General features: G+C 42.2%; 1 protein-coding gene and 1 long non-coding RNA gene across 5 annotated transcripts in view; both read right to left on the bottom strand.

Moving 5' to 3' along the window:
• The window catches only part of TMA16 (translation machinery associated 16 homolog), a 46,596-nt gene extending 38,771 nt beyond the window's left edge, over window positions 1-7,825 (bottom strand). For 3 of the 4 annotated variants that reach the window (XR_012006229.1, XM_072773824.1, XM_072773823.1), the window contains exon 1: window positions 7,643-7,801. Coding sequence is in view for 3 of the 4 variants with exons in the window: in XM_072773824.1 (XP_072629925.1) it covers window positions 7,643-7,645 (3 nt within the window). In the remaining variant the exon portion in view is untranslated. Of the gene's footprint in view, window positions 1-7,642 lie in introns of all 4 variants that reach the window. The other variant, XM_072773826.1, reaches the window with a different exon arrangement.
• A 9,853-nt stretch (window positions 7,826-17,678) lies between these two features.
• On the bottom strand, window positions 17,679-21,852 carry LOC140603172 (uncharacterized). Its single transcript, XR_012006228.1, has 3 exons — window positions 21,555-21,852; window positions 21,276-21,497; window positions 17,679-20,775 (listed from the first exon to the last, which is right to left on the bottom strand). It is a non-coding gene; the product is annotated as an uncharacterized lncRNA (long non-coding RNA).
• Window positions 21,853-22,026: the final 174 nt, after the last annotated feature.

Here is a 22,026-nt window from a genome sequence, read left to right as displayed (position 1 = left end):
CATTAGTTAGGGCTTCCAGTAGGAACTTAATGGTTCAGCACATAATCCTTTCTAAACCCTATCCAATTCTCAAGGGCCATTTCAAATTAAAATTTATCTCCTCCTTAAAGTACCCAAGAAAAACTCCTTTGGGCCTGAGAACCTTTCTCCTTTGGTGGTATTTGCCATGTAGCACCTAATATTATACTGCGTTGACCAGTCATTTAACATTTACAAAGTCATTTACACTTCTCAACAGTGGCTCCTTAACGACTATAAACACGTCATATCAGGCTGTAAATAATACTCTGAAAGAAGTAAAAAAAAAAAAAAAAAAAAAAAGATGATGCCCCAAGTAAACACTCGCTAAGCACCCACTGTACATTAAACTACCTGTGAATTAAAAACATTAAAAATGGTCTTTAAAAGTGTGAATTATCAAAAGTGTGAATTATCTCAGATAAAAATAATTTTAATAATTCATACACACTGCTCTCCTTAAGAATATCTTAATAATTCTCTCATGCAGGTTTCAATTTTATCTTTCATGTAAAAAAATCTAACATCAAGTTCAACTTCTTTTATTTCCAGACTTACCTACAAATACCTAGTCAGAATTAACCTTTCTCCCATATTCTCTGCTACCACTTTTTACACTTGTATCTTGAGCTAGATTAGTTTTTTTTTTTTTTTTTTTTTTTTTAAGAATCACTGAGCACATATTACCAGGTACTAGAATAGGAACTAAGGTTCCAGGATCAGCATCAGAACATGGACTTGCCCTCATGGAGCTTACAATCTAGTTATCTTGTAAATAACTATATACTTTACTTAAAAGTCCAGAAAAATGGCCAGAAAGTAGAGGATCCTCACTGAAACTATATAATAGGTGGGCCTAATTTTTGGAAATCAAGAAAAGCCTCCCTGAAGAAATAACCTGAGATCTATTTGTTTAAAAAAAAAAAAGATGACACAAGATGCTTGTACAAAGAACAGTTTGGAAGGAGGTAAAGAGTGAGACTACTAGTAGTACGGAGGCCATTAAGAAGAGCTGAACAGTCAAGTGGCCTAAGTATGGTGACAGTGAAGGTGTGAAAGAAATGGCAACATTTGAAATACAATGACAGGACATGAATATGGAGGACTAGGGAAAGGGAGGAGAGTTAGGGATGCCTCCCCAAGTTTGCAAGACAAGCAACCACGTGGTCAGAATCACCAATTACCATTAGGATAGAAATGGCACATGGAGACAAGGGGCATCAAGAATTAACTTTTAGACATTAGTTCAAGAAGCCTGAGCAACAGTTAAGTAAAGTAGAGATAAATACTAGTCTGGCACTTAGAAAAAAGATCTCTGCTGAAGATGTAAATTAGGGACGACCTGAGGATATAGGTGGTACCTCAAAGCCACTGGAAATAAGATTCTCCTCAGTAAAAGAGTAAGAAAACAGACTAGAACTAAGCTCGGATGAAATACATGTATTTGATGAGCACCTACAATATAATGGACACTTATAAAATCATTAAGAAAAAGACCTACAGGGGATCCCTGGGTGGCGCAGTGGTTTGGTGCCTGCCTTTGACCCAGGGCGCGATCCTGGAGACGCGGGATCGAATCCCACGTCGGGGTCCCAGTGCATGGAGCCTGCTTCTCCCTCTGCCTGTGTCTCTGCCTCTCTCTCTCTCTCTATCATAAATAAATAAAAATTAAAAAAAAAGAAAAAAATTAAAAAAAAAAAGACCTACAACCCAAAATAAAAACAGGAAAAAGAATACAAACAAGTCACAGAAAGATAAATACAAATGTTTTTAAAATATTGAAAAGACATGTGGTCTACCTTAAGAGAAATATAAATTAAAACTATAATAAAATAGAATTTCTAGTATATAAGACTAGAAAAGATTTTAAAAATTATCAACACTGCATTACCGAGAACGTGGGTGAGTTAGTGGTCTCATAAATAAGCAGTCTCATGAATAAATGCCCTCCTTCTGGAGTACAATTTGATAGACCTTATCAAGATAAAAACCACACGTCTTTTGACCAAGGAATTCTATTTCTATTAATTTATTATAGAGGTACATATTCACACATGTACCAAAAAACATAAGAATAATCAATGCGGCAGTGTTTGCAGTAGTAAAAGAAAAGCATGGAATCAGCCTAAGTATCCATCAGAGATCTGGTTAAACAAATTGAAGTAAAAGCAAACAATGGGTTATTAGTTGTAAAAAAAAAAAAAAAAACCCAAGAGGCGGGCAGCCTGGGTGGCTCAGCGGTTTAGCACCACCTTCACCCCAGGGTGTGATCCTGGGGTCCCGGGATCGAGTCCCACGTTGGGCTCCCTGCATGGAGCCTCCTTCTCCCTCTGCCTGTGTCTCTCCCTCTCTCTCTCTCTCTGTCTCTCTCATGAATAAATAAATAAAATCTTTAAAAAAAAAAAAAAAACCCAAGAGGCAGAACTCACATAGATCTCTAAAATTAGGGTATCAGGGATGCCTGGATGGCTCAGTGGTTAAGAGTCTGCCTTTGACTCGGCATGAACCTTAGATGAGGATTTCCAAGGACGAGTCCCACATCAGGTTCCCCATGAGGAGCCTGCTTCTCCCTCTGCCGGTGTCTCTGCCTCTTTCTGTGTGTCTCTAATGAATAAATAAATTAAAATCTTAAAAAAAAAAAAAAAAAAGCTAAGAGAAAACAAGCAAGGGGCATAAGTGTGTCTAGTATAAAAAGGGGAGTTAGAGGATATATATATATATATATATATATATATATATGCTGGTACATGCATATGAAATATCCAAATGGCTAAAAAAACTGTTAACGGTCACTGTTTCTCAGGCGAACTGAAGCATTAAGTTAACAGAGTTGGAGGAAAACTTGTGGTAGGTAGGAAATCTGACCTCCCTTCCAAAGACATCCATGCCTCAATTCCACAGACTTGTAAATAATTGATCATTCAGGGCAAAGGGGACATTGGAAATGTGATCAAAGATCTTGAGACTTGGGAGATTAACCCTGATTATCCACATGGGCCCAATGGGGTCCTTATAACGAGGAGGAAGGAGAATCATTATCAAGAGAAGGGGTTGTGGCCTTCCCTAGAGGAAGAGCCTCTTAAAGAGAAGAGTCCTGTCAACACTTGATTTTAGCAGAAGAATAAAACTCACTTTTAGACTCCTGATCTCCAGATATGCAACGGTAAATGAATCTGTACTGTTTTAAGCCATTACATTAGTGTTAATTTTTCACAACAGTAATACGAATTTAATATACTTTTCATGTACAAACATTTTTTACCATCTGATTTTTTTTAAACCATGCACATACAACATTGTTCCAAAAAGAGGCTGTATACTAGGTTGCTTTTCATTAACACATGTCCTTACTTTTACTCTCAAGAGCAAGTCAGCAGGTAATCTCTTTAAGATTGAGGTGAAGTAACAGACACAAACACCAATGGAACAGAATTGAGAGTCCAGAAATAAGCCCATGCATACATATATGGCCAAGAACACTCAATGGCAAAATGACAGTCTTCCATAAATGATGTTGGGAAAACTATACTCATATGTAGAAGAAAGAAATTGAACCCTACCTCACATCACTCACAAAAATTAACTCGAAGTAGATTAAATATTTAAATGTAAAGCCTAAAACCATAAGACTTCTAGAAGGAAACATAGGGGAAAAGCTCTGACATCGACCTTGGCAATGATATTTTTTTGGATATGAAACCAAAAGCTCAAGCAACAAACCCAAAATAAAGAGCAACTACATCAAACTAAAAGGCTTCTCCACAGCAAAAGAAACAATCAACAAAATTAAAAGGCACCTTTCTCAAAAAAATAAATAAATAAAATAAAATAAATAAAAGGCACCTTTCTCTATGGGAGAAAATATTTATAAACTGTCTCTGATAAGAAGTCAGTACCCAAAATAAATAAGAAATTCATACATTTCAGTAGCAAAACAAACCAATAATCAGATTTAACAATGGGCAAAGCGTATTTTCCCAAAGAAGATATATAAATGGCCAACAGGTACATAAAAGGGTGTCCAATCACTAATCATCGGCGAATGCAAATCAGAACCCCTGTAAGATATCAACTCACATCCGGTAGATTGGTTGTTATCAAAAAGAGAGACCACAAGTGGTGGAGAGGATGGGATTAGTGGAACACTTACGCACTATTGGTGGGAATGAAAACTGATACAGCCACTATGGAAAACAGCAGAGAGGTTCCTCAAAAAATTAAAAATAGAACGAATATCTGATCCAGCAATTCCACTCCTGGGTATCTATCCAAGGAAACAAAATCACTGAAGAGGTATCTGCACCTCTCTTTACTGAAACCTTATTTATCAGAGCCAAGACATGGAACAACCTAAGTGCCTTTAAACAAATGAGTGAATAAAGAAAAAAAAAAAAATATATATATATATATATATATACCTACACAATGGAATATCAATCAGCCATAAAAAAGGAAATCCTATTATTTGCAACAATATGGACAAAACCTAAAGCATTATGCTGGGAGGTAAGTCACACAGAAAAAGACAAATGTTGTATGATCTTACATATATGTGGAATCTAAAAAACAGTAAGCTGGTGGTGGCCAAGGGCTGGGGTTGGGGGAAATGTTTCAAGGTGGTCACAAACTTCTAGTTATGAGTAAAGTTCTTGAGATCAAACATACAAGATGATTACTGCAGCTAACGATACTGTCCTATACACTTGAAAGTTGCTAAAAGTGGCAGCTACGTGAGATGATGTATTATTACCTAAGCTCATTGTGGAAGTCATTTCACTATATATCAAATCATACACTGTACGTCTTAAACTTATACAATGTTCTAAGCCAATTACATCTCAATGCGGCTAGGAAAAAAATTTTAATTGAATCAAAAAATTTAAATTTAAAACCACCACCACCACCACAATTTAGTAATTTACAGCTTGCATTTATAGGTGAGTCCAACAGCACGAAATTCTTGTCATTAAGGAATATGCAGTGAGGTCAAGGAACACTTAATGCCCTCAGTTACATGTCAAGGTAAATCGAGTGAGGAGGATGGCATACTTTCAAACGTTTTATAATCTAACTAGGGAGGAAAATAAACACACTTAAACTTTATAATAATGAGATCATATAAAAAAAGAATATATGGGAGTGCCTTGTGGCATAGTACACACCAAACTAAAAACTTTTAATATGCTAAAAACTTTTTGCCATGCAGAATAAAGAAGTACTGGGTGGGATGAATTAGTTTGAAAAGACTGTTCACATTAGTTGAATCAAGTTTTGGTATAACAAAGAAACAGGAATTTGGAAAGTTCCCAGAGGGAATAAGAAATAAAAGTAACAAGACTAGACAACTACAAGCTCCACGGCTAACCATTTACTACTATTACTGTATTTACTAAGTGCTAGACGCTGGGCTTAGTGGCTTCCACTGGATTTTCCCTGGCAGGTCTACGAGGCACCTCCTGGGGATCATCCCCCTCTAACAGGTAGGACAACTGAGGCCTGGAGGCGGTAAGTTCACCAAGACCAAATTTTAGCAGAGCCAGGTGTCAAACTCGGTCCTCTGGGACTCCATAACCACACTCCAAACTGTACTGAGACGTTTAGAGCAGCCGATATAAAAAGATGGAGAAATGAATGAATGAGTAAGTAGGGAGAACCTCCAGGGCCAAGCTGAGCTGCTTTAACCTCAAGGGCGCCCAGAGCAGAGCCACGGGTCGTGTACCAGGAAACCGAAGGGCGGGAATTTGCCAGGACAACAGACTCCCAGGCCCCCTCCGCTTCGTGGGACAAGGCGCTCCCCCCACCACGCGGCCCAGGGCAACTGCAGCCAAGTGCCAACCGACCCAGTGGCACTGCCTCGGGGCCCGCTCCGTACCCCGGGGGCCAGGCGGCGGCGGCGGCGGCGGCGCAGGGAGCAGGGAGCCCCTGGGCCGAATCCTCGCGCTCGGGGAGGACCCAGAGCAGAGGCCGCAGGGACGCGGGCACCGGGGGCAGCAAAGTGACCGGCGCACCGCAGGAGGGCAGAGCAGCGGGGGACGAGGCCTTTCGCGACCACAAGCTTCTTCACATTGTTGCTTTTACGAAAAACTGGTGGAGCTCAGCGGTTCAGCATCGCCTTCGGGACAGGGCGTGACCCGGGGTCCCGGGATGGAGTCCCGCGTCCGACTCCCTGCGTGGCGCCTGCTGCTGCCTCGGCCTGGCCTGGGTCTCTGCCTCTCTCTCTCTCTCAGGAATAAATAAATAAAATATTTAAAAATAAATAAATAAAAACTGGTTGAAAATAAATATTCATCAAACTGTATCCTAAAAAAATCAAACAGTGTCCTAGTCAGGAATCATTCTAAGGACTATTCTAATGAAGTCTAAGTTTAAAAAAAAAAAAAAAAGGCAGAAACCAAAAAAGAAGAAACCATCGTATTTGCAACATAACGTAAGGGGTAATTTTAAGCAAGGGAATCCTAAATACGGGATCCAGATGCTGATCCAGAGCCCGAGGGGCTCCTGAACGTTGCAGGTTCATGGAAAGGAAACACCAGAGGGTTTCAGAGTTTTCTTCCTTGGAGCGGACAACGGATGGACGAGATCCTTACTACGAACCTTCCCGCGTCCCCCAGCGACCTCCTTACTACGAACCTTCCCGCGTCCCCCAGCGATCTCCTTACTACGAACCCTCCCGCGTCCCCCCAGCGAGCTCCTTACTACGAACCTTCCCGCGTCCCCCAGCGACCTCCTTACTACGAACCCTCCCGCGTCCCCCAGCGAGCTCCTTACTACGAACACTCCCGCCTCCCCCAGCGATCTCCTTACTACGAACCCTCCCGCCTCCCCCAGCGAGCTCCTTACTACGAACCCTCCTGCGTCCCCCAGCGAACTCCTTACTACGAACCCTCCCGCCTCCCCAGCGACCTCCTTATTACGAACCCTCCCGCCTCCCCCAGCGACCTCCTTACTACGAACCCTCCCGCGTCCCCCAGCGACCTCCTTACTACGAACCCTCCCGCGTCCCCCAGCGAGCTCCTTACTACGAACACTCCCGCCTCCCCCAGCGAGCTCCTTACTACGAACACTCCCGCCTCCCCCAGCGAGCTCCTTACTACGAACACTCCCGCCTCCCCCTCAGCGAGCTCCTTACTACGAACCCTCCCGCGTCCCCCCAGCGAGCTCCTTACTACGAACACTCCCGCCTCCCCCAGCGAGCTCCTTACTACGAACACTCCCGCCTCCCCCAGCGAGCTCCTTACTACGAACACTCCCGCCTCCCCCTCAGCGAGCTCCTTACTACGAACCCTCCCGCGTTCCCCAGCGAGCTCCTTACTACGAACCCTTCCGCGTCACCACACACTCGATTCCTCCTAAAAAACGGCAGGACAGTCGGAGCGTCCGGAGGAAGGAGGGCGTGGGGGCGGGCCCGGGGGCGGCGGCGCCTTCCCAGCTCCCCGACCTTCTCCCCCGCCCCCCGCGCCCCACATCGCTGAGGAGCACGGAGAGGCAGGCGCGACTCTCCCTCCGCGCACACCCCCCCCCCGCCGCTGACCCACCCGGCCGGCCCGTCGGCCCCTTCCCGCGCCGCAGCACCCCGAGCCCGCCCCCCCCCCCGCCCGCGGCCGACGGGAGCTCGGGGGCCCACCATGCCGCTGCCGTCCTCGCCGCCCCGCGGGAGCCACCGGCGACCGCGACCGCTCGGGGGAAGACGAGGCCTCCACACACGCGCTGGCCGCGGAAGCCGGGCGGCGCGGCCGGAAGGGGCGGGGCAAGTGCGAGCCTCTGAAACGTCCCCGGGAGCCCGCGCCGTGTCTTTTTGAGCCCGTGTTTGGACTTCCCAGGCCTAGGCCGGGCGGCTTGCGACCCCCCACACGGCAGGGACCCCCCCCCCCGGGGCCGGAGGGCGAGCGGGGCCCGCGTCCAGGGTGAGGCCTGGCGTTTGAGCGGAGCTCGCCGACGTGCGACGCCCCCGGCCAGGGGCTCCCGGGGTCCGCGTGCGGGTGCCCGGCGACTTCCGGCCGGTGCGCAGCCCCGCGGCACAGCTTCCGGCGCGGCGAGGTGGGCGGTCCCCGGCGGGCGGTGAAGGTTGACCCGACGCGGAGGCCCGGGGACCGCGGCTGCATCCTCGGGCCTGCGGTGCGAGAACCGGACGGGAGGTGCACGACTCCAGGCCCAGATGGAAGCGGGTTTAAGCCCGAGTTGGCTCAAGGAGGAGCAGCGGCGTGCGGCTGCGCGGCCCGGGCACCTGGGTGCACACCTGGGTGCGGCCACCTGGACTCCACCGGGACTCGCAGCCCCAGGACCCGTGCGGAGGCGCGAGGCGCCGTCCTTGGGGTTTCCAGGGGGAGGGGCCGCCCGGGGACCCCGGCCATCCTGAGAGGCTCATTGCCCCCCCCCCCTCATTTTAATTTGGATTTTGAAAATTTCCCCCGTTCAGTCTCAATCCTTAAGTCGCACTGGCTACGGGCAAGACCTCCTGTGCAAATTACTCCGTAGCTCCGTGTCGCTGTTCGGGCGCCACCTGTAAAACAAACAAACAAAAAAATATGTAGCAAATGTAAAAGAGTTCTACAAAGTAAGCCTAAAAATAACGATGATGACCAAGATTTGGCCCTAATTCAAGGTATATATGCACCAGCGTGATGAGCGGAATGGGCCTCCTCTCCTCCCCTCCCAGTGCGACGCACCCGCCACCCAGTAACTGTGGGGCCAAGGAATTTAACAGAAACCCCCTGGGCCTGGGCTAACTCCACCCTGCGCTGCACGCCCCCCCCGACCCCCCATGACCTGCTTAGGGCCTAGGGCGCCCCCCACCCTGGTCAGGCCCCGAGGCCCGCTCCTGTAGGAATGCGGGACCCCCAACCCCGGAGAATGTAAACCCCGCCTTTTAAAGATTTTATTTTATTTATTTTTATTTTTATTTTATTATTTTATTTTATTTATTTTATTTTATTTATTTTATTATTTTATTCATCATAGACATAGAGAGAGAGGCAGAGACACAGGCAGAGGGAGGAGCAGGCTCCATGCAGGAGCCCGACGCGGGACTCGATGCTGGGACCCAGGTCACGCCCTGGGCTGAAGGCGTCGCTAAACCGCTGAGCCACCCGGGGATCCCCTAAACCCCGCCTTGTGCCCACCCAGCCGGACCAGAGCCATAGGCTGGTTCAAACGGTCGTATAACAAATAATTATGGACCAACTGCTCCCAATTAAAAAACAAATATTTCATGTTGGATTTAAGACACACGACTGTATCCTGGTTTTGAGAGATACCTCTAAAATATAAGGAAACAGGACAATTAAAAAATCAAATGGAAAGACATATGCTAAGCAAATAGTAGCCGAAAGAATATTAGTACAAATATATGAATGTTCTACGAAACAGGAAAAAGTATTATGATGCTTCGAGGTCACTTTTTAATGATGAAATTTTCCATTTTAAATTTATAGTTACCTAATACCATAGCCCCACATGTAAAATGGAAAGCCTGATAAAATCTCAAGGAGTAGTAGAAAAACAAATTGCTTTGTGGGGAAATTACCTTTTTTCACTAATTAATTGAACAAGTTGATAAAATACTGACAATGATTTGAAAGACTTGACCGCAACATAATTTGAACTAATGGATCTATTCGGAATATTGCTTCCAGTGCTTGCAGGAACACATACGTTTTCAAACATATATTATATAGTTATCAAAATTATCAAATATTGGGCCAGAAAGCAAGTCTAAGCAAATTTGAAAGGATTGAAATCCTACAGAATGTGTTCTCTAACCACCATGCAATAAAACTAGAAATCTACAAGATAGCTAGACAATTCCCATATACTTAAAAATTAAGAATAATACTTCCAAGTAAGTCATATGTCAAAGAAAAAATCATAATGGATATTAGAGAATATTTTGGGTTAGGGTTCCTGGGTGGCTCAGTGGTTGGAGTGACTGACTGCCTTTGGCTCAGGTCATGATCCTAGGATCCTGGGATCCAGTCTGCTTCTCCCTCTGCCTATATCTCTGGCTCTTTCTCTGTGTTATTCATGAATAAATAAAATCTTAATAAAAAATATTTTGGGCTGAACAATAACAAAATACTACATATCCAAATTTGTGAGATATATCTGAAGCAGTAATTAGCTCTTTTAGTATAAGTACTACAGCCTCAGCATAAACACTAGAGAAGAAAGGCTGAAAATTAATGAACTAATACATATCAAAGGGCCAGAAAAGGAACAACAGAAGAAATTCAAAGAACAGTAAAGTTGATACATTCCTGCATGCTCACTCAAAAAATTGGAAAAGATACAATTAACCAATATCAGAATTAAAACAAGGTGGCATTACTTCAGATTATGCATGCATAAAAATGCATAAAAGGATATTATGGCCAAATAAATAAAACAGACAAGTTCTTAGAAAATAATATAACCTATCGAAATGGATACAGAAGAATAGAAAACTTGAATAGTCTCATTATCATTTTAAAAAAATTGTTACTCAAATATCTTCCCATATTAAAATTACAGGTTCAGATTTCTTAGATTTTATAAATATATACAAATAGGGATAGAACAGCACTTCCTTAATATGTTAAAAATGTGGGTTAGTAGTGGTGACGGTGGGCATCATTGTCTTATTCCTGACCTCAAGAGAAAGCTTTTGTTTAGCCATTTTGGAAAACCACTCTGGCAATATCTAAAAAGTTGAGACGTGTACATCCCCTACCCCTGCATTGTCATTCCCAAACACATACCCCAGGACCGTGGGCATATGTATCTCAGGATATACATACAAAATACACATAAAATATTATGAGAATTGCTCATAATAACCCAAACTAGAAAAAAAAAACTAATTGTTCCTTAACAAAAGGATAGAAAAATAATCTGTGGCAAATTCCACGGAACAATGAAATGAGCAAACTACAGCTATGGTTAAACATGGATAAATTTCTAATTATAGCGTAAAAATTATAGACAAAATGATGCATCCAGTAAAATTCCATTTATGAAAAGTTCAAAAGTAGGCTAAATGAGCTACTCTGCATTTTTCACAGATATTTTCTTAAGTGGCCAGTGATCTTTCAAAACCTCAGTGGTGGTTATCTTGGTGTTTGCTTTACAATTTTTCTTTATGTGCCACATTTATGTTTTATGCACATTTTTGTTTGTAAGCTATACTTTCACTGCAAGAGGTGTTAACAAATTTTTAAGTGTGAATATATTACCCCATTGTCTCTTGAATCTGGTACTACTGATAAGAAGTCTCATGTTGATCTAATTTTTTGTTCTTTTGTGAGTGAGTGGCTTACTTTTCTGTAGGGAATCTTCTAATAATTTCTGTTGCCTTTGCTCTTCAATTTCGCTATAGTGTGACAAGGTTTTGGTATTTCCTAATATATATGGGTACGCTATGGATCTTTCAATTTCCTTTTTTGGGAAATTGAATGGATGTTGGGAAATTGAATTGAATGTTGATAATTCTATTCTCTGGATCCTCTAGCCCTTCTTTTATATTATCTATCTCTATTAATTTTTACTGCCCCTGGGTGAGTTCCTGATTTGATCTTTCAGTTTATGTCTTTGTTCTTTGCTATAATCATCCTGCTATATATTCCATCTATTGTCCTCTTCATTTCAACTCTTATTTTTCACATGGCATATATATATCATATATCATATGTTTTTTCTTTTTTTAAAGATTTTTTTTTATTTTTATTTTTTAGTTTATTTATGATAGGCAGACAGTGAGAGAGAGAGAGGCAGAGACACAGGCAGAGGGAGAAGCAGGCTCCATGCAGGGAGCCAAACGTGGGACTCATTCCCGGGGACCCGAGGATCATGCCTTGAGCCGAAGGCAGATGTTCAACAGCTGAGCCAACCAGGGGTCCCTATATCATTTGTTTTTAAAGTAATTTCTTATCCTTTTTGTTACCATATCCTTCCTCAACTCTTTTCAATATATATTGTGCTTATTTAAGATTATTGGTTCCAAAAAGTGTGCTTTATCCAGCATGTGTTGTTTAATTATTTTTTTCAACATTCTTTTCAAGCAGTTGTACTCCTCAGGTATGGCTTTTCCTTGAACCTGTGATACCACATTTCACCGATCGAATCAGCTCTCCTCTCCTCTTATGTGTACTGGGGAAGTGCTGAAAGTTAAACTCTCAACTATGTCCTTGGAAAATTGAGTTTGGTTCCACAGAAGAGAGCTCCAGGGACAGCAGAACTTTTGCTGACAGGAGAGCAGGAGGCACCAAGGTCCGAGGGCATCGACCCGACATTCCTGCGCCTGTCCTCATCGGCTCCTTATTTTAGCTGGGCTCCGTCTTCTCTGCTAGTGCCTCATGATGCTGGGAGGCCAGTGATGTTCCACATGACTAAGGTGAAGTAGGAGAGACAGGAGCTACAATTACACCCTCTCCAGATCCTCCCCCACCTGCCACGGATGTCCTCCTACCAGGCGACTGCTATGTTCTCTGCCTGCCTCCCGCCCCATCATTTGCTAGTCCCCATCCTCCTCCCATCCTCCTTGGGATTTCTCAGTTGTGATTCTACTTCAACTGCCAATTCTTTTCTGTTTCTATCATTTTTTCGGGGTTGATTTTGGAGTAGACTGTGCTACTTTATCATTTCATCCTACTTATTTTTAGAAGTGCTGATTATATTAGTACAATTGGCCTTTTGTTATACGTGCTATAATTTTTCTCTTGACCTGTTTGTGACAGTGTTGGGGAGAAATTATAAAATGTCTTTCAATAGGGAGTTAGTTGTTATGTAAATGGTTTAAAGATGGACCCTGTATATGGATCTTTTTTGTTTTCACCTTCACAGCAGTCTGGGACCTGGTAACTCAAAAGCCTAGTGGTACCAAATTCAAATTTTTATGCATCCAGTTGTTTGAATTATAGTTCAAAAAGGGAGATTTTTAGCTATTTCGAGCCTTCTTGTTTTGCATACCCAACCATCACCAGAAATCTGTTAGTCATAAGTAAGATAAATCCTGAGGCTGTAAATCCCTTCAGAATTCTTGGACTTAGAGTCTCTCCACCAGCTGGTGATTGATATCACATAGACACACAGCCCCTTCTCCAAACCCTTTCCCTAATCCACCTCTCCCCACTCCAGGTGGTGACCTTCACCATTCCCTTTGGAAGAAGTCATGAGCTGAAGGACTCCCCTCCCAATGCAAATCTGTCAAATCTCCTGCCAAATAAAGCACTTACTGTGCTATCATCTCCTGGTCTTATCCTTGAACTTGCTACAGTAAATATTTAACAAACAATTTTTTGCTGCTGTTTTAATAAATGATTGAAATCCATATGTACCTATGCGGGAAAATGTTGTATATATTGTTATTCATGTTTAGAAAATATCTGGAAGGATACACAAACTGTTCATCGTTTATGAGATTAAGATTGAAGTTGACGTTACTCAGAAAATAAAATTGTTTATTCTACAGAGTTTGAATTTTGAAAATAATGTATTTTATAACTTTTTTCCAATTAAAAAAAATGAGAAAAGTTGAATTTAAGGATCAAAGTGATCAAAGATTGTGGTGTCATTAGAGATGTGTTAACGCAAACAAAATAAAAGGGCTAGTAATCAACCTTGGGCTTCAAGTGTGCAGATCCTAACCTCTACTACCTCAGAATATGACCTTATTGGGACTTAGGGCCAACACAGGTGTATTTGGTAAGATGAGATCACTAGTGAAGAAGGGTGGGCCTCTAATTCAAAATGACTCATCCCTGAGAAGAAGATTAATTCGCACATGACACACACACACACACACACACACACACACACACAGAGGATGGCATGAGGATACTGGAATTATGCTGCTACAATACAAGTGTTATGGATAGAATTCTGCACCACCACCCCAAAAAAGATATATAGGAGTGCTAACTCCTACCTCAGAGTGTGATCTTATTTGAAGATTGTCCAGAAGTGTTCAAGTTAGAACAAAATAATTTAGGTGGGCCCTAACCCAATATAACTAGTATCTGTCTTTAGAGAAAGGAGGAATTCGGACCCAGACATGTGTAGAAGAAATAGAATGTGAAAAGCTACAGGGAGAAGACCCCCATCTACAAGCCAAGGAGAGAAACCTGGAGTAGATCCTTGCCTCCCAGTTCTCAGAGGACTTAACCCTAGTCACACATTGATTTTGGACTTCTAGTTTCCGAGCTCTGAGACAGTAAATTTCTTGTTTAAGCCATTCTGTTAGAGTAGACCCATCAAACACTCACCAAAGCAGATCCACTGCTTCCTCCACTTCTTGTTCTCTAATTCTACTTGCTTGCATTAAATTTAATCTTCTAAATCTAAATTTAATCTTAATATACCATGTATATTTTTTTCTGGAGCTACCAATACAAAGAACTCCCTACCTAAGTCCTCTATTAACTGACTTGTGCACTATTGCAATAGCTGTACCTTCCCTACAATTTTTTTTTCCAGCTCCATCTTTCCTAACACTACCGAAGCAATTTTTTTTTTAATTTTATTTATTTATGATAGTCACAGAGAGAGAGAGAGAGAGAGAGAGAGGCAGAGACACAGGCAGAGGGAGAAGCAGGCTCCATGCACCGGGAGCCTGACGTGGGATTCGATCCTGGGTCTCCAGGACCGCGCCCTGGGCCAAAGGCAGGCGCCAAACCGCTGCGCCACCCAGGGATCCCGAAGCAATTTTCTAAAGCACTCCCATGATCAAGACATTCAGATGATGAAAATCTTTCTATTATAACACCCTTAACCCAAGAGCAAGAGAACAAAGGAAGACTAAGAAACTATTCACTTGGCTTTGTTTCAAGGTCTTTTCAAAGGCAGGCTTCTTGTTTCCCCCCTCACCGTTTCTCAGCATAAATCTTTTCTTCCTGTGGGATTAGTAATTCTCTTTTCTGCTCTCATAACTTTGTTCATTTCCTCTCTTATTTACACTAACCAAGATTCTACTCATTCTACGAAGTATACGTCAAAAAATTTCCTCTTCCATGGTGCCTTTCCTGGTTGATGGCTGAGAGTATTCCTTGGCCCTGGTTTTACACTTGGCACCCATAAGCACTTACTATAATTATGTGTGTGCCGTCTGTCTTGTCTGTTAGATTTAAGTCCAGTATCTGGAGACCGGAACATCTTTGGATCATCTATAGAGCATTGCATAAGCTTGTTTTCTATCAAGCATGCAATAAGAAATGAATAAATTTTAGATAGCAAAAAAAAAATCTGCATTGGTTCTTAAGTATAAAAAATATTGTTTCAGGGCAGCCCCGGTGGCTCAGTGGTTTAGCACTGCCTTCGGCATGGGGTGTGATCCTGGAGACCCGGGATCGAGTCCCACATCGGGCTCCCTGCATGGAGCCTGCTTCTCTCTCTGCCTGTGTCTCTGCCTCTCTCTCTCTCTCTCTGTCATAAATAAATAAATAAAATCTTTAAAAAAATATTGTGTCAAAGATTGTTTTGAGCGTGAAGACACATGTAAATCAACAGCATTATAAGATTATGTACACAGCGCAGCCAAAGTTAAATATTAATATGTGGTAGACCTTGTGAATTGTCTACCAGTACTGGTTCTTCCTTTTGTCTTAGTATTTTAACCTCTTACCCTAAGTTTTGACAGAGCAATGGCTATGAAGCTGCATTTCCCAATATCCCGTACTGTTGGGTATGTCTAGCAGGTAAGTTTTCACCAATGGAATATGAGAAGTAAAATTAATAATTTCTGGGACACCTCCTAGAAAAGAAATTGATTGCCTTCCTTCTTTCTTTTTTTGTTGTTGTTCTTTCCTATGGGAGGAGGAAGTGGACAGGACAGTTTCCACTTTCAACTTTGCAGATGAGGCATTACCTGAAAGAATGACTGGATAAGACAAAAACAAAGAATGTGGGACTCCTTAAAACCCATTGAACATAGGGATCCCTGGGTGCCTCAGTGGTTTGGTGCCTGCCTTTGGCCCAGGGGGCAATCCTGGAGTCCCGGGATCGAGTCCCACGTCGGGCTCCCGGCATGGAGCCTGCTTCTCCCTCTGCCTGTGTCTCTGCCTCTCTGTCTCCCTCTGTGTGACTATCATGAATAAATAAATAAAATCTTTTAAAAAAATAAATAATAAATAAATAAATCTTAAAAAAAAAAACATTGAACAGAGCTACCTGGCAAGACTGGACCTTCCACCATCTTCCGAATATTTATGTGGAGAAGAAACAAACTTAAATCTTACTTGAGCTACTGCTACTTCCTTTTTTGTGTGGTTGTTTTGTTACCATAGCCATACAACCTGGAAAATATTCTACAATACAGTAATAAAAATTGAACACTTATTCTAAACAAGATACTGAAATAATCTTCAAGCATCATTCTCAATAGCTATTATGATTTCTTTGATTGAATTTCAATAAAGTATAATAACCAGTGTTTATAATGATGGCCATTAGTCACCAAAGAAAAGGTTAATGTTTCATGGACCCTTTATAAGAAGAAAGGTAGATATATTTGATGTATTTTAGAGTTTCACAGCTATTCAAATGCAAACTTTGTGTGTGTGTGTGTGTGTGTGTGTTTAACAGAGCAATTCTAAATCTCTCTCTGGAAAATTCAGCTGACCATAACATAGGGATTTTTTTTTCAAAGTTCTTAAAAAGAAGATTTTATTAGACTGAGCTTTGGGGGACATATTTTTTAAATGACACTGAAAAGGTTAGCAATAATTAGTACAGATAGGAATCCCAAACTCCAAAGTCTTCTGGGGTCAGAGTGGTAATGTCACTATATGGAAGACAGTAGAAAATGGTGTAGCTTGGACTGTTGTTACCCAGAGAATATCTGTTCCTTATAAGGTACTAACATTCAAAATATGTTCAAATACCAGTTGAGGCTCTGATAGAGTAACTGGAATGAGACCCTCTAGCCATAAACAACTAGAAAACTAGACAAACTATGCAAGTTTCCATAGACTGGAAAACAGACAACACAAGACAGTCATCCCTAAAAAGACATAACTGAGGTGAGCCATATCATCTTCCTGGAGGCACGTTCCAGACAGCGTTACAGGGAAGGGTGTCTCACACAGAGCAAGGCAGTTCGGTAGAGGCAAGGGAAGGGAGACCAGAACTCCGGAGGGCCAATTGGCTAGAATTTTGGAATGAGATTGCTTACAAGAAGGAACATGCCAACCCAAAGACCTCTAGAATCTTCAAAGATGTATCCTTGTGCAAGGTAGACTTCTACAAGGACAGGCAAGTGACAACTTGGGAGCAATAAATCAAACCGTTCCCAGAGCTCACATTGTGCTGAGACACATCTGAGTCTTGACCAGCCGCAGTGGAGAGTCCATGATGACACTCAGGGCATTCGGCGGAGAAACCTCAGAGGCTACACTTGTGTGTGAGCTAAACTAACACCAGAGTGAAGCATACTTTATATCTATCTGCCTTAATACACTTAAAATTCTTAAGATCACCAACCTGCCTGATAGAGTCCAACATCCTAAGGGTTTAACAAAGTAAAATCTAGCACTGTAAAATGTCCACCATTTAATAATAATAATAATAATAGTAAATTAGTTATTTCAAACAGCAGAATAGAAATCAGTGAAAAAAAGAGACAGAGATAATAGGCTTACCAGAGAAGTACTTTTTCCCCCTCAGCTTTATTGAAATAAAATTGACAAATAAAATTTGTAAGTTTAAGGCATACTATGTAATAATTTAATAAAGTGTATATAAAGTGAAGTTATTAGCACAATAAGATTAGTTAACATATCTTTCACTGCACCTAGTTATATTTTTCTGTGTGCTGTGAACTTTTAAAATCTACTCTCTCAGCAACTTTCAATAGGAAACACTGTGCTGCCAGAACTTATTCATCTGAGAAGCACTTCCTCTTTACTTTCCTGAATATGTTACTGCCTGTCCCCACCTCCCCTAAATAAGAACCCTCTAAACTATGGGAAAAGTATGATAGGCAATAAAAATATCTGTCATAATTTTCAAAGCAATAATTCAAGAAAGTAGAGCACCAAGAATCTTCCTCTCTTGCTCCATAGTCAGCCTACTAAACTAAACAAATTCAAACAATGGAAGAAAAAAGATGAAGTCAGCATGTGTGCCTTTCTTTTATATAATTCCATTTTAACAAAATTCAACAGTTCAGGGAAGGTGTAAGTGAAAAGCCAATGTTTCTAACCTCTAAATAATAATTCACTCTCACATTGCAAAAATGTTATTTTCACAAATCAGTGTAGACACCTAAGTAACCTGCATGTATGTTTTATTTTCTCTACTGCAGTCCAGTAGAAAGTGTACTTAGCAGTTCCTGCTGCTCACATTTTCCCTCCAGAGCTATCTGTATGAGTGATCCTGCTAGGTTTCATTTTCATTTGAAGCATGCACTACAACAAATACTTTTCCGTACTATGAGAAAAAAGTTGTAATGGAAAATTTAGACAAAGAGAAACAATACATTTTATTTATTTTTTAACAGACCTTAAGTCAGAGGTCAAAACCAGCAGCTTGAAGACAGGTTTTTCGGTTTCTGTGGGGTTTTTTGTCCAACCAAATAAAATGTTCACAATTTTTTCAATTTTCTTTCTTTTTTTTTAATTTTTTCAATTTTCAATGTCTTTAGTGGGCTTATATTCTCCAGTTTGTCATATACCACTCCAACCCTCTTAGTTTACTTCCAGCGCTCATATACTATTTACGATACTTCCTAACCCAGGTACCTCCTAATTCAGGCACTTGTAAGTAAAGTAAGTAAATCCCTACTTTGTGTGAATAAGCCAAGATTAATAATTTCTATTTTGGAGAAAACTTACAAAATGACCTGTAAAATGAGTGATGGGCTTTTTCCAAGACAACTAAATTTTTAATATGTTGGCTTAAATTTTTTTGACAGGCTTTTTGTCAAGAGTAGCCTCTTCTAAATGGAGAAAACAGAACATGGTATCATTTCTTTGATTTACTTGACTGAATTATTTGACTGAATTCACAGACACATTGGGTGTTTTTACATAATCAAATTATGTATACTTTATATTTGTATGGTTATTTTCAATTGTATATTTTAAAACATATTTTAAAGGATTTCAATGCTTAAAGAAATATTAATAATTTATATATAACTTTCCAGACTTCCCTCAAAAAATCTCAGAACACTTAAAAATGTTTCACAGATAATTTATAAAATATTATTTTCTACATAGTATGAAAAATCTGCAGTCTCATTGAATGACAAGGGAAAATTCACTATCTACGGCAATAAATCTCCAAGACTACATTCTTAACAAAAATTGACCTATACTAGTGTTAATAACTTTCCATTTAATACTTTGGGAAATAGTTGTGCAATACTTTAAATGAATGGAAAAATTGGGGAACTTGAAATGTTAAGTAGTTTCTAAATCTCCCATGCTTTTTTCATGTGAACACTGTTTCATAGATCATTTTTATGCTATGTTGTTTATGAATTATTTGGATTTATTAGAGCTCTCCTCAGCCAAAATAATGGTGAGTTACCTTTGTTTACATTAACTGCTTTCTTGTTACCCCCTAGCAATGTGCTATTATGATGCTGTGAATACTTTTTTTCTCTAATTCCCATATTTACCATCAGCTCTAATCAAATGTTTTTACATTCTTTTCCTTTATTTGTCTAAAAAAGATAAACAAACATTAATTTACAAGGAGCATGGGGAGTAACGAATCCAAGATGACCTTCAGGACTTTTCCAAATCCAACATTCCTTCAACAAATCTTAAGATCTAGTTAACATCATACCATGATGGTCTACTCTAATATGTATCCTTAGAAATTAAAATGATACAATTAGTTCAAGTGGCAAATAACATTTAAAATATTTTCCTGAGATATAATGTAAGAGACATATGAAAAGTAGCAGGACAACACTGAGTTAGTTGTTTACAGCCTGATTGTATTTTGAAATGATTTCGGAAGCTTTTCAAATTAATGATACCTGTATCCATCACCCAGAATTTCTGATTTGTTTGAAATGCAGCAGAGACATGAGAGTTTTCAAAAAAAAAAAAAAAAATTCCCCAGATGATTTTATACTACAACCAATATAGAACCACCAGTCCTAAATCCATCTAAGTCCAATTTAAGAACAGTTTATCTGTTCTTAACTGACTAAATATTAGAATCAACAAGTGCATTTAAAAATATATTGCTTCCCAGACTCTAGTCCCATAAATTCAAATTACTTATCTTGAGGGGGAACCCAAGCATTATTTTGTTGTCGTTGCTGTTCCCTACGTTGGGATTTTGATGTCAAGTCAAAGTTAAGCACTATTGCTCAAGTATCAAGTTGGTTGCCACTGCAACCATGAAAAAGGATGTATCATCGTGTTTTTGTTTTTCTGATGACGCACGGTGATCATGAACTGCTAGAAGAGCTCAATGACACAGATTTAGCTTTATAACGAATCTAAGTAGCTTTGGATTAAAAGTCACTCATAGTAACAGTTACAGTACTTTTAGGGTCTACTGGGAACATCGCAGTACTAGATACTCTCCCACTGAGCAGATTTGTTCTTCCTGCAACTTTTAGTTAAATAAGGCCTTGTACCTCCATCTATGACTCAGAGCCAGAATTCTCCGTTGCTCTGAGCAAGTCTTTGTTGGCATAGCGTTGCCACGTTGGTTAGACTGAGAGGGACTCTGGATCATTTTTACTAATGCTCCGCGACAAAGCAGCGAGGAAGTCTTCAATACACGCTGAATGTATTAAAAGCAAAGCACAGCCTCATAAATAGCTTCCTGTAACACACGGAAATAAGAATGACCTCTTTTGGATTTACAACATGAAGATACGTATAAAGAAATCTCATTATTTTTAATAAAAGTTTGAACATGGAAGGCCACAGAATTCATATAAAAAATGCAATCTATTGGGAGTGGAAGGACACAGCCCTGCGCGGTAGAAGAAGAGGTACACGGTGACTCTTGAGCCTCGCCATGGGTCTCTAATCTCGCCGTGGGTCTCTAGTCTCGCGGGGGCTGCTGAGTCTCTCGGTGGCTGCTGAGTCTTGCCGTGGTCCCTAGCCTCCCCGTGGGTCCCTAATCTCACCGTGGGTCTCTAGTCTCGCGGTAGGTCCTGAGTCTCGTGGTGGCTGCTGAGTCTCCCGGTGTGTGCTTAGTCTCCCCGTGGGTCCGTAATCTCGCTGTGGGTCCCCAGCCTCGCAGGCGGTCCCTAATCTTCCCATGGGTCCCTAATCTTGCCGTGGGTCCCTAGCCCCGCTATAGGTGCCTAGCCTCACCATGGGTCGCCAGCCTCGCGGTGAGTCTCTAATCTCACGGCGGGTCTCTATTCTCCTGGTGGCTGCTGAGTCTCGCGGTGGCTCTTGAGTCTCGCGGTGGCTGCTGAGTCTTGCCGTGGTCCCTAGCCTCCCCGTGGGTCCCTAATCTTGCCGTGGGTCTCTAGTCTCCTTGTAGGTCCTGAGTCTTGCAGTGGCTGCTGAGTCTCGCAGTGGGTCCTTAGCCTCCCCATGGGTCTCTAGTCTCGCAGGGGCTGCTGAGTCTCGCAGTGGGTCCTTAGCCTCCTCGTGGGTCTGTAATCTCGCTGTGGGTCCCCAGCCTCGCGGTGGGTCCCTAGCCCCCAGTGGGTCTCTAATCTCGCCGTGGGTGTCTAGTCTCGCGGTGGCTGCTGAGTCTCGCGGTGGGTCCCTAGCCCCCGGTGGGTCTCTAGTCTCGCGGTGGGTCTCTAGTCTCGCGGTGGGTCTCTAGTCTCGCCGTGGGTGTCTAGTCTCGCGGTGGCTGCTGAGTCTCCCGGGGGCTGCTGCGTCTCCCCACGAAGGCCGCGGAGGCGCTGGCCGTTGCCCGCTGTCGCTCCCGGGACGTCCCCACAGCAATGGCGCCGCCATGGCAGGCGCTGCGAGGCCGAGGGCGACCCCGTGCAGGGGCTGCGGGCCTGGCCAGCCGCCGGCGCTCCCACGGCCTCGGGGCCACGCGCGGGCGCAGCTCCAGCCGCCCCACGTGGCACCGCGGCGCGGGTGTCCGTCCTGCTGTCCC

This window comes from Canis lupus, chromosome 13, assembly GCF_048164855.1.
Source record: "Canis lupus baileyi chromosome 13, mCanLup2.hap1, whole genome shotgun sequence".
Classification (NCBI taxonomy): Eukaryota; Metazoa; Chordata; class Mammalia; order Carnivora; family Canidae; genus Canis; species Canis lupus.
Note: the sequence above shows the minus strand (reverse complement) of the source record. Positions and strands in the feature narration are given on the sequence as shown.